The sequence below is a fragment of the Lissotriton helveticus genome, chromosome 6 (assembly GCF_964261635.1).
Source record: "Lissotriton helveticus chromosome 6, aLisHel1.1, whole genome shotgun sequence".
NCBI classification, from domain to species: domain Eukaryota; kingdom Metazoa; phylum Chordata; class Amphibia; order Caudata; family Salamandridae; genus Lissotriton; species Lissotriton helveticus.
In genome coordinates, this window is record NC_136067.1 from 1216863773 (window position 1) to 1216877430 (window position 13658).

The window sequence follows — 13658 nt, forward strand, 5'->3', positions numbered from 1 at the left end:
GACAATCCTAGTGACCACAGTACAGTACAGTATAGTGTAAGGATTGTTACACCACTGATACTGACGAATCTGCCCCTCCCCTGTAGTTAAAAACTGTAGAAGGGGGCACAGTTTACCCGCCGGTGGTGGAAGGTTCTGCTCAACTACAACCTCTCTGAACTTCGAGGTGCGGGATACCGCGTGAGACTGTTCTCATCGCGGGGACATAATTCAGTTATTTAAACGATCGCGGCTGTAACGTGCGGTGATAAGCAAGTCACAAGTCTGAGCCCTGGGATGGTCGAGACAGCCTTCCACGCAGAAAATCTAGTGCCACAAAACCAGGTATCAGTAACGCCGGTTGTTTCAAGCGCTTAGAAACAGCGGAAGTACTGTGCACTCTGTTTAAAGATGTCATTTTCATTATAGCATATGCTGACATGTTCTAGCATTTGTGAAGGGTCTGCATACTGGTCACTAGGGTGCAAGCCCTTCACTGAACCGAATGGGTGCAGGGATTAGGTTATTTCTTCATGATTAATACCAACAAAAAAACGTTGAACATTAAAGCAACGACAAATTGACCCTCTCGCTAATATTAGGGAGTTTAACGCTATAATTAAGACACTCGCTTGAGCGGTGTGTTTGCAACTTTACTCTTAACCTCAACACGACAACATGCAAAAATGTTAAGTTCAGCGAATCCCCTTTGGGTGCCGCGGCTGCCCAAGGGTACACATTTTATCAACCGAAGACGAATGAAAGGCTGAGTGGGACTCAGAAACAAGGCAGGATTCTCACAAGTAAACAACTCGCAAGTCCGCCGCTATGACTCAGTGTACCGTGTTTAACTCATTTCAACGGAGGCCTTTCGTTGAGAATTTTAGAGATGGTCCCTTGCTGCTGAGAACTGTGTGCGAGCCTTTTATGTCTGAGCTCGATAACAAACGTAACATTAGTAGGGTAATAACACAACTTGGAAACGACATCTATAAGAAACGGCTGCCCTGTGTGACGAGCGCCGTGTGAACATGAAATGATTGTTATTACTAGTGAGGAAGCTTGCAATAGCGCATAAGGCTAATAGTGTCGCCTCAGGGCACTGCCAGGATGAAAGGAACAGGCAGAACCACCAGACCTCTCCATCACAAATATTAAAAATAACCAGATCGTGCTTAAATACTCTAGATATGAGTAGATTCACGTTGGGGCTCTCTCTGTTCCCAAGTGTTCTAAACACTCCCACGTTCATGGGGGTGCTCTGTTTATGGGTATTGTAAGCATTGGCTGAATAGCGCTGGTGCTCCGGCTGCCCCTGGCTACTCCAACAATTGGCAGAGTAATGGCGGTGCCCTGTTGCTGAGCGTGCCAAGCACTGGCGCTACTTGCGCCTAATTATTCGGAACACTGGAAGAGTAATACCGGTGCAGAGTATTCTATACATTGACTAATGAATGCTGATGCTCTCTTCCCAAAGATTCTATACATTGACAAATGAATGCTGATGCTCTCTTCCCAATGATTCTATGCATTGACTAATGAATGCTGATGCTCTCTTCCCAATGATTCTATGCATTGACTAATGAATGCTGATGCTCTCTTCCCAAAGATTCTATACATTGACTAATGAATGCTGATGCTCTCTTACCAATGATTTTATACATTGACTAATGAATGCTGATGCTCTCTTCCCAAGGATTCTATGCATTGACTAATGAATGCTGATGCTTTCTTCCCAAGGATTCTATGCATTGACTAATGCATGCTGATGCTCTCTTCCCGACTACTCTATTCATTGGCTAATAAATGCTGATGCAGAGTATTCTATATATTGACAAAGGAATACTGGTGCCCTCTTCCCAAGTATTCCATACATTGACAAATGAATGCCGGTACTCTCTTTCCGAGTATTCTATACGTTGAAAAGATAATGCCGGTGCCTCTTCCCAAATACTCTGTACATTGACAAATGGATGCCGGTGCTCGCTTCCCGAGTATCCTATACATTGACACATTGACTAATGAATGCTGGTGCAGAGTATTCTATACCAAGACAAATGAATGCTGTTGCCCCCTTCCCAAGGATTCTATAAATTGACTAATGAATGCTGGTGCTCCCTTCCCGACTAGTCTATACATTGACAAATGAATGCTGGTGCAGAGTATTCTATATATTGACAAATGAATGCTGTTGCCCCCTTCCCAAGGATTCTATAAATTGACTAATGAATGCTGGTGCTCTCTTTCCGACTATTCTATACATTGACAAATGAATGCTGATGCAGAGTATTCCATACATTGACACATGGATGCCGGAGCACTCTTGCCAAGTATTCCATACATTGACTAATGAATGCGGGTGCCCTCTTCCCACGGATTGTATACATTGACAAATGAATGTTGATGCGCTCTTCCCGACTATTCTATACATTGACAAATACATGCGGGGGCTTTCTTTATAAATATTATAAACGTTGTTGGATTATTGCTAATGTTCTGCCTGCTCATGCGCAATTCTAAATTCAGTCGATTAATACTGGTGATATGTCAGCTTTCGGTATTGTATTGTAAACAATAAATGCTAATGCTGGTTCTTTGTCTGGTCCTAACTACATTAATAAATCGCAGATTAATGCTCTGCTGTTCTTCACTAGATCTAAATGAGCAGATGAAGGCTCTGTTATTTCATCTCTATACTAAGAACTGGCAGATTAAACCTAGTGCACTGCTTCTTCCTAAATACTCTGAAAACAGGCACATAAAATCTAGTGCACTGCTCTTTCCTACATACTCTTAAATACAGGCACATTAAACTTGGTGCACTGCTTCTTCCTAAATACTCTGAAAACAGGCACATAAAATCTAGTGCACTGCTCTTTCCTACATACTCTTAAATACAGGCACATTAAACTTGGTGCACTGCTTCTTCCTAAATACTCTGAAAACAGGCACATAAAATCTAGTGCACTGCTCTTTCCTAAATACTCTTAAATACAGGCATGTTAAACCTAGTGCACTGCTTGTTCCTAAATACTCTGAAAACAGGCACATAAAACCGAGTGCACTGCTCTTTCCTAAATACTCTTAAATACAGGCATGTTAAACCTAGTGCACTGCTTGTTCCTAAATACTCTGAAAACAGGCACATAAAACCGAGTGCACTGCTCTTTCCTAAATACTCTTAAATACAGGCATGTTAAACCTAGTGCACTGCTTGTTCCTAAATACTCTGAAAACAGGCACATAAAACTGAGTGCACTGCTCCTTTCTAAATAGCCCCAAAACAGGCACATAAAACCTAGTGCACTGCTCTTTCCTAAATACTCTTAAATACAGGCACGTTACACCTAGTGCACTGCTTGTTCCTAAATACTCTGAAAACAGGCACATTAAGTCTAGTGTGCTGCTTGTTCCTAAATATACTGAAAACAGGCACATTACACCTGGTGAACTGCCCCTTCCTAAATACTCTGAAAGCAGGCACATAAAACCTAGTTCACTGCTCTTTCCTAAATACTCTTAAATACAGGCACATTAAACCTAGTGCACTGCTTGTTCCTAAATACTCTGAAAACAGGCACATTAAGTCTAGTGTGCTGCTTGTTCCTAAATATACTGAAAACAGGCACATTACACCTGGTGAACTGCCCCTTCCTAAATACTCTGAAAGCAGGCACATAAAACCTAGTTCACTGCTCTTTCCTAAATACTCTTAAATACAGGCACATTAAACCTAGTGCACTGCTTGTTCCTAAATACTCTGAAAACAGGCACATTAAGTCTAGTGTGCTGCTTGTTCCTAAATACACTGAAAACAGGCACATTACACCTGGTGAACTGCTCCTTCCTAAATACTCTAAAACAGGCACGTTAATCCTAGTGCACTGCTCCTTCCTAAATACTCTGAAAACAGGCACGTTAGACCTAGAGTGCTGCTTGTTCGTAAATACTCTGAAAACAGTTACATTATACCTAGTGTGCTGTTTGTTCCTAAATATTCTGAACATTGGCACATTAAACCTAATGTTGCTTGCTCCTAAATGTCCGGAAAACAGGCACAATAAACCTAATGTGCTGCTTGTTCCTAAATATTCTGAAAATGGGTGCATTAAACCTAGTGCGCGACATGTTCCTAAATATTCAGATTTTTTTCTTCCCAAGTATTCTGAGAAATTGAAGTTTTTCACTGGTTCTCTCTTCGTTCCTTACTTTTCTCAAAATTGGCATAATCATTCTAGTGCTCAAAACATTCACATTTATTGCAAATAATATTAGATTAAAACTGGCGCTCTAACTTCTTCTAAATATTGTAAAAGTTGGCTGATTAATGCTGTTGCTCCGTCTCTTCCTAAGTATTCTAAAAATTAGCAGAGTGGGGGCTAGAACACAACAAATAAAAAGATGAGCCTAAAATGTCCCAATTTGAGCCAAACTGGGCATTTATTCCAACAACTTCATGGAGCCTATTCTCTGCTTCGCCTGAAATGTAGTTTAGTTCCACAAGCGCAGACCGTCAAGAGATTTTACAGTATGTTGTTTTCAAGGTGGACAACTGTTACACACAACCCTTAAGGGCCATTTTGCAGGTTGCATTATTAGGAACGCAGCGACATGGAGTGCGTTTAATAGGTTTAATGACCTGAAAATCTGATAATGGTTGCACGGGACAAAAAGGTGAATAGATTTAGCGCGGCGGACATAGGATGAAAAAGAACATACTTTTTTATTAGACCTAGTCCTTCTTTCATTGTCCGCATGTATGAACTGGTCCTAACTGAGCTGTCAAAACCTCGATTTGTCACATTTTCCTATATAAAAACTGTTTGTGTTTCTGCCACTCTCATGGTGCAATTTTGCTCATGACATTACAATGGAAACCAACAGCTTGAACGGTAAATAAACGTGGAATGAGTATCTTCACAGCTCTGAACCGGTTACATTCATTCAGCAATAAAAACATCGCGAGACAAGCCTGTCAGTGTTCCCGTCCATCAAAGCTATGCACTGAATGAGACCACAGAGCTTTTCATCCTCTCTGCATCCCTGTAAGGAATCCGACCTGTTCACAGTGGCATAGCTAGCGTGTCATTAGTACTGAAAACAGACCCATTCCCTGTGGCTGGGTAGGAAAAGGCAGCCATAAATGTGGTGCGGTGCACCAGTACGCCTGTCGGCCCGGTGCCACTGCTCCTGCTGCACCACCGATAGCTGTTCCCCTGCCTGGTCAGACGGGATCGGAACGCTCTCTCTACAAGCGGTCCGACGGAGGGCTGGCCTCGCCTGACGCCTATATATAATATGCTGGCTGTCCCAGCGCCCAGAAGTTTCAGCAAGGATAAACGCAGCGCTCCACAAAACGTCCAGATAAACGCCCTGGCTGCCATGGCGACGGTCCCCGCGAATGCCATTATCCACTCCATTGGCTGTTCGGGTTGCAGTCTCAGCAGTCATGAACCCCTCGCCGTTTAACCAAGACACGAGCACTGCAAGTCCATAGGTGGGACACCACTGACCCCGCTTGAAGCAAACAAAAAGAGGCGCTTAGTGCAATAGCGTTTACTTCTGCAACGGATGAGTCACTTGTTTTTACATAGCGCTAAATGTAACGTTTGCTTCTAAGCACTGTGGGGTAGCTAGGGGTGCCAAGTGCTGTTCGGACAAGTCGGCAATGGAACCACTGACCCAAGTGTTCACCTCCACATTGATTGTGTGGAAAGTGTCGACACACCTTGAGGGTTAAGAACGTGTGAGAACGTGTTTGTGTACATGTGAAGAATGTTGTGCATACGAAAGGTGCTTTGTGCTAGCCCAGGCGCTTTATACAGACAAGATGTGAAAGTCGCGTGAGCACGAGAGGGCTACTTCTTGCAAGCCAGGACGGTGTCTGAAAGTGACAGAAAATCGGTGCAAGTGAGGTGCGCGTTATACGGGCGGGGGCTGTCCTTGTTTAAGATAGTGGTACTTTACACAAGGGGGGCCTTCATCCAAAAGAAGGGCACTTTATGCAAGAGAGGGTCTTTTAGGCAAGCGAGGAGCTCTTTCTACAAGCGATGAGCACTTGAGGCTACAGGGTGGACATTTAGTCAAGTGAAGGGCACTTTAGGTGTGATAGGCTGTGAGTTAAATGGGCCGGGTCTGTCCGGTACTGAGTACCGGCGCTTTTTAATTTTGGGAGGGAGAGTACCTGCACTTCTCAAGAAAAACGTAATACCTTTAATTGAGTGCCAGCACTTTTCAGAAACAAGCAGGTACACTGGTACACAGTACCTGCACTTCTATTTTTCCATTTCAAGCACTGGTGATAGGGTATCTCAAGGCAAGTCATGGGTACTTACGGCTAGAGGGGCACTCTCTGGCAGACAGGCCTGGGCAATAGGGATACATGCGATACATTTGCCAGAGTGAGGGCAGCGCGTGTGCAGGTGATGGGCATGCTCTGTGCCAGCGAGGCGACCCTATGCAGATGAGGGATGCTAAAACTACAGGTGGCGCAGCCTGGGTGAGAATACATTGCAAGCCCTGGTTGCATGGCCTCCCTGCTCTGCCACCTCAGTGACCCTCCGGGCTGGCAGTGGCCAGGTTTCACCCTCCGCGTGGCAGTGCCCGCTCCCCGGCTGGTGGCAGGTGCGTACGCTGCCCCTCACCCTGAGTAGTTGTTCTCGCTGCCCACGTCAATGGTCTCGTCCATGTCGCTATCCGAGCTGGAGTCCTCGCACGGTCTCTTCATGGCGGCGGTGCCCGGGATGCGAGGGGTCGGTCGGCGGGACGACTCCGCGGACTTGGCAGCCTCAGCGCTCTCTGCGGCGCTTTCCCACGCCGCCCGGCCTGACCTCGGCGACGGGTAAAGCCCCCCTCGACGAGGACACGCCCCTCTCTGTTGAGGACACGCCCCATCCGCCAAGACACGCCCCTCTCTCCCCAGAACCCAGGGCTGTGAAGGCGGAGCTGCTATGTGTCAAGTCCCAGGATCAGCAGCCTTCCTGTCTGCAGGGACACGATCCATCTTCCCATGGGACCGAGGGCTCCTCGCCGGATGCAAACTGTGTCTGTTTCAGGGACACCACGATGGATTTCCCCTCCTGGGCTCTGTTTGTCTCGGCACGTTTCATCAGGGTAATTTAGATAGATTCGCATGAAGCCAGAGTTGGTGTAGGTTGAGTTTTAAGCAGAGATTTCGGATGGCTGCAATTATCAATATGGACTGGAATCTATACATGGCATTTTTTGTGATAACAAGTTAGATACCAGGAGTGGGGAGTAAATGCAGAAATGTTTTCCGGCCGGTATTCCACCCCAAATTCCCAAGTCTGTGGAGTTTAACACAGATCTTTACCACCTGCTCTGAGCAGTTGGCAAAGATCTGTGGTGGCTGTTACGAGGTCCGGCCAACACCACGCACACTGGATTACTGGTACGGGCGGAAGACCACAAGGGATCTTCTCCCCTTTATTCATATCCTCTGTTCACGCCCGACCAGAGGGTGATACAATGTTTGCAGGCCCCTTCGAGCAAGGTCTCTGGTTCCGCACTTGCGGGACTAGAGTCATTATATCCCTCCCCAAGTTGGCATGTGAATGTGAATGTGAATAGGCTTTTATAGAGCGCACTTACACTCCAGGGAGCATCTTGGCGCTAGACATCACTGTCCCGACAAAGAAGAAGGGGGGATGCTGCTTAAGGTAGATCCTATTTATAGATCCTGGTCTATAAGTAAAGTGTGGATTAGATTAACGCTAAGCAGAGTGAGTCTTCGGTATTGAAGATCCATGTTTTGAGCATTTTGCGAAACAGTTTTTCGGAATGGATAAGGCGCATTTGTGGTGGGAGCTTGTTCCAGGCTTTGGCTCCAAGTACTCCGATGGATTTTCCACCTTTTGTGGTTAGTCTGAACTTGGGGACTGCAAGTAGGTTTAGGTTGGATGATCTAAGTGACCGTGGGGGAGTGTATCTTCCAAACCTTTGGGACAGGTATGTCGGTCCTGACTGGTGGTAGGCTCTGAACGTAATGAGCAGGATTTTGAATAGCACTCTTTTGTGAATGGGTAACCAGTGCAGGGTTTTGAGTGCTTTTGAGGCAGATGATTTCCTGGGTAGCCTTAGCACCAGGCGGGCGGCGGCGTTTTGAACCATCTGCAACTTGTGCAGAACAGCTCTGTTTGCGCCTGCATAGATGCTGTTGCAGTAGTCTAAGCGGGATGTGATGAGGGCTACTGCCACAGTCTTTCTAGCTGTTAGGGGAAGGAGGTCGAAGAATCTTCTAAGACCTTTGATGATATTGAAACAGGACCCTGCCACTGTACCTGCTTGTTGCTTAAAGGATAAGGCTTCATCAAACCTTATCCCTAGGTTACGGGCCGACGTGATGGTGTTAGGGGGAATTTCGGCGTCTTGAGGCCACCAATTGGAGGGGGAAAAGAGGTTGTTTTGACCGAAAGGGAGGATTTCAGTTTTACCTGAATTACATTTGAGATGGTTCGTTCGCATCCAAACAAAGGTTGCCGTCAGACAGTTTCTTAAATTTTCCTCCGCTTTGGAGGAGTTGTTATCCAGTACTAGGATAAGCTGGGTGTCGTCAGCGTAAGATATCGTGCTGATGTTAAAGGATGTGATGAGTTCTATCAGGGGGGTCATATAAAGGTTGAACAAAACCGGGCTCAAGCTTGAGCCTTGTGGTACCCCTGTTTTTATGGTTTTTTCATCCGAGCAGTATTTTCCTAGCACGGTTACTTGTCTCCTATGGCTTAGGAAGTTTTTCAGCCATTCGAGGGCGGTTCCTGCTAGCCCTGACTCTGTCAGGCGGCCTATCAACACGGGGTGTGAGACCGTGTCAAAGGCCGCCGACAGGTCGAGCAGGATCAGGACGGCCTTTTTCCCTTGGTCAAGTGCCATCTTGAGGGTCTCTACAGTATGTAGGAGGGCTGACTCCGTGGAGTGTTTCGCCCTAAAACCGGCCTGGTTAGGATGAAATAGGTGGTTTTCCTCTAGATGTTTTGTCAACTGTTTATTGACTGCCGATTCGGTCAGTTTGAACAGTAGTGGGAGCAACGAGATGGGGCGAAGGTTGGAGAGCGTGGTGGGGTCGGGTAGGGGCTTTTTTTGCAGAGGCTTGACTGCCGCGAGCTTCCATTCAGCCGGAATGGATGCAGTAGTCAGAGAGGAGTTTATAATGGAGTTTATGGCTGGATTTACCATGTCCACCAGAGTGTGGAGCAGCATTGGGGGGCATGGGTCAAACGGGGAGCCTGATTTGCTTGAGAGGATTGCTTGTCGGGATTCATCGAAACTGATGTGAGTAAAATTTTTCAACTGGGGTTTGTTGTTAATTGTTAGTGTTGCGTCATAAGGGGGGGGTTCAAGAGGGTCAGGGAAGTCTGAGGTAAGTTTAAGTATTTTTTGTTCGAAATAATCGGCTATGTCGTTACAGAGAGTTAATGAGGGTGGTATATCTTGCCTGAGGATTCTGGGGTTCATAAACTCGTCAACAATTTTAAAGATTTGTTTCTGGTTATTGTTGGACCGATTGATTCTTTGAAGAAAGTGGTCTTTTTTGGCGTTTTTTATCATAGAGTGATATATTTTCCTCGCGGTTTTATAGGCGAGAGCTTCCTTTGGATCATAGTTTTGACGCCATTTCTTTTCGAGAGCTCTGATCTCTGTACGTTTGGCTTTTATTTCGGGGGAGAACCAGGGTGCCGATTTTCTATTCTGCTTTTTTCTTACTTTCTCTGAGTTGGCCGGACCACAGCACTCCGAGATCCAATTGCAGAATATTTTGTAATCGGATTCTGTGTCTCCAGATAGCGATGGTTTAGATTTCTCTGCAGTGAGCAGGAGATTTGGTGAGCTGGCAAGCTTTTTCCAGTCTTTTTGCATAGGGACTTCGATTTTTTGGTTGGAGGTGTTAGACCTTTTCTTATTGGTGGTTAGATTAAAAGGAATTAGCCAGTGGTCGGTCCAAGTTTGGATCAGCGGGTCTTCGACAGTTAGGGTTTTGATATTGGTGCAAATGCAGTCTAGTATATGGCCTGCTTTATGCGTGGGTAATTTGGTCAGTATTTTCAGTCCTAGGATATTAGTTAAGTCGTTGAGCCATATGGTGTTGGGGTCGTTGGGTTTGTCTAGGTGGAAATTAAGGTCACCCAAAACGGTGAAGTTTGCATATTTTAAGGTGAAAGTGCTGAGAGCATCTTCGAAACTTTCGAAGAAACCGTTTTGAGGTCCTGGGGGGCGGTAGATGAGGGCTCCCGCGAAGGTATTTTCCTCATTTAGTTGGATGCAGAAACCCATGCTTTCTGCCCCTTTTACGTCTGGGAGTTCAATGGTGGTACATTTCAGTGAATCTCGATGGATGATGGCCAGGCCACCACCTCTGAGTTCTTGTCTGTCGATCCTCTGAATAAGGTATCCTTGGGGGACAGTTTGGGCTATGATCGGGTTGCACCATGGTTTCAGCCATGTTTCGGTTATGAAGAGCATGTCAATATCATTCTCCGTAATGAGATCATGAATGTGCTCACCATTTTTGCAAATGGACCTTGCGTTGATCAAGGCTCCTCGAAACGAGGTTGCGTTATTCATGTAAGGTAACTGGTTTTCCGGGGTGAGGAGAGTTCTGCAATGGTGGCAGCATGCGGGTCCTAACCATGTCTCGGCATTAACAATGTTGAGGCAGTGATTTTTGTTGTGATTAAGAGCAAGTAGATCGGCTCGGATATAGGTAGGTAGTTTGTTTTTTGTATTTGTACGTACCGTAGATAGGGCAGCGTGTCTGGCCCTGGGCCCGGCCGTGGCACGGACGGGCACAGACGGGCTTGCCTTAGGCGCGCCTTCGGCGCGCAAACGGCGCTCCCGCTGCGCCCGTCCGCTGCGCGTCCTGCTCAGGCACATGATTTATGCGGGAGAGTCAGGGCGATTGAGGGGGTGTGGCCAGCAGAGGGGGCGTGTCTCAGGACGCGCCTCGCCCTCGAAAATGGCGATGGAAATGGGGGGTGTCGTTGCAGCGCTACCGCTGTTCAGAGTGCCAAGAGTGCAATAAGTAAGTGAAGAATAAAATACACAGTATCACAAAGTATTTTTTTAAAATGAGTCTTAGCGCTCCCGGCTTTCCGCCTCAGGAGACCGATGTCAAATCAGCATCAATAAGAAACGTCTTAACAAAACAAGTCTTTCAGCCTCTGGCTGGGTGGTGGGCAGCCGCGGTCCGTGGAGGGAGTTACGGTGGGGCAGGGAGGTGGGGAGGGGGAGGGGCAGGGTGGAGTGTGCTAAAAACCGGCATATAATTTTGGCATATAATTTCGTAGCGCGCCGATGCAGGGCGCGCTACGAAATTCGTTTTAATAATTAAATTGTTTACTTACCTGCAATTATCCATATGCCGGTTTTTAGCACCCTCCACCCTGCCCCTCCCCCTCCCCACCTCCCTGCCCCACCGTAATGGTGGTGGGTTCGGCCTCAGGTTATAGCGCTGGGAGCTGGATCGATGACTTGTGCTCTGGGTGTTCGTGCTTGGCTGAGATGTGACATGCAACTCCTCGCTCTCCTCAGGCAGGGTTGCCAGGGGGCTAGGACGGTCGCTACAACAATACAGAGAGAGAAAGGGTCATAGGGACGGTCGGCCAGGTTTGATCTTCCAGGGCTGGGTTGGATGGTTCCTTCGGCCCAGTCTGCTTCCGTTTCAGCGTCTCCTGTATGTATTTTACTTTCCAGAACCATGACTCATTCCGAGTGACTACTTTGGCTCCGCCTTTGGCGGTTCCATTCAACCGCAATATGGTCCAGGTCCCTGGTTCTTAGGGCGTCTTGAACTTCCCTCCCGCCCGGCGATTCTGACTCAGAATGAAACTCCCTCGCTCTATGACTTGAGGTTGGCCCCTCGCCGCTGGCTGACCCGTTCATTGTTCTGGGTCCGTCAAGTTTGCGTGTTGGTTGGCTTGTATGGTGGTGGGGTCCGATTTTCTGACACAGGGATGGTGTCCCGTCTATGCCCGGCGAGCATCACGGACCACAGGATCTTTGTGTCCTGCAGTGGGGTGTGCTGCGGTGCACCCGCAGGAATCGTTGTAACGCTGCTTCTGGGTTGGTTCGTTCTGCTATGGCGATGCATGTGGGAGGGGGCTAGCTGGGGCCGTGGTTGTAGTTGTGTGTACTGTTGGCTGCCCATCACATTGACGAACGCGGCAGTGTCGATCAGAGCAGTGATTTGGAATCCTGCAATTTCTATGACGCACGTGGGTTATGGGCGTCTCCTGCGTTTTAAGTCGGTGGCAAATGAGATGAGGAAGCATTCATTCTCATCCTCGGTGGACAAATCTTCCAAGTGGTACCTCTGTCACAGTTGGGCTTCGGCTGTTTTTGCGTTCTTTGGGTCATTGAGGAATAGTTGCCTCACAGACTTTAAAGGTGGTCTCCTTCCTTGAGCAACCCTGTTCCTTGGTCACTCATGCATGCTGTGGCGAAGGGATTGAGGGTGCTGCATTTTGAGCAAGTCCATCCTTGTATTGGGCACTCCCCTATAGGGTGTTCTTCCCGTCCACAGTATCCACACTCTGACCCAGGTGTGGCCTTCGCTGGCTGTCTTCCTCTGCCTCCTCTTCCTTGCATGCAGACTGCTTCTACTCGTTCTGTCTTTATGGTGACAGGCTTCTCCGGTTGCTGGGTGATAGCGATGTACATCTCCGTTGCTCTAGCGTCTAATAGGTCATGGGACCGTGCCATGACGAGGATGTCTTCCAGCCGGAACGGATCCATGGACTCTCCATTTCTTTGGCATGCTTGTCGGAGATTGAATCTTTCATAGTCTGGGCTAAGTTGTGGGTCGAAATGTGTGGCCAGAGCTCTAACCGCTGCATCATAGTCGTTGGCAGCTCCTGTGTTCGGCAGGTGTACAAAGAGTTTGTATATGTCTTCTCCCATGAAGTGCAGTAGCAGGGATCTTTTAATGTTGTCTGTTGCAGTGAAATAATGATCTAGGCGGCTGTTCCATATTTCCCACCTGGGGGAGGTGGTAGTGGGGTCAAGGAGCTCGCTGAATAGTGGTAGCGCATTGATCTGTGTGTGCTGTGTGACTGGTAGGATAGGGGGTTGTCCTGCCGTCTGCACTTATTGTAGGTCTGCTTGCGTAGAGACATACTAACCTCAATCCTATGTCAAATCTATAGCGTATATTATTCCCATGCGCAGAGCCTATTGGGAATGTAGGAACTACACTATATGGCGCCCAACGGTTTGGTAAGGCACTAATTTAACGCTAGATACTGAAGTAACTCAGTTTCTCAGAGACCCCTTTTCCCATAAAATACTCTAATTGACGTCTGGATTGGGTAAAAGGATAATATCTGCCATAGCTGAGTCGGACGAAAATGCTATGCATTAGCTTTTTGTTTTATTCTACGTTGAAGGATAGAGTGTTCCAAAATATTGTGCACCTTATCTTTGTTTCCTTGAAACTTGCTCTGCAATTTTTCATTAAACAATGTCGAATAACGGCAACAACACCGAAACCAGTGAAGCTGAGGCTGATCCAGCCGATACAGCTTTTACCATAACAGGTTTCCAAGAAACCGACGATGATGCTATAAGCATACCTCTAACTTTAAGGAAAGCCATCACTATAAAACTTATAAAACATGGCCTAACATCGAGAGGTGGTAGGGCAGTTTTTGTGATAGAGGCACATGAAT

General features: G+C 47.0%; 1 protein-coding gene across 1 annotated transcript in view; it reads right to left on the reverse strand.

Annotated features, from left to right (window-relative positions):
- HEY2 (hes related family bHLH transcription factor with YRPW motif 2) overlaps positions 1-6781 on the reverse strand; it is a 59974-nt gene extending 53193 nt beyond the window's left edge. Inside the window, exon 1 of the mRNA XM_078646958.1 lies at positions 6624-6781. Coding sequence (XP_078503084.1) covers positions 6624-6706 — 83 coding nt within the window. The 5' untranslated portion in view covers positions 6707-6781. The remainder of the gene's footprint in view (positions 1-6623) is intronic.
- Between the last annotated feature and the right edge of the window lie 6877 nt (positions 6782-13658).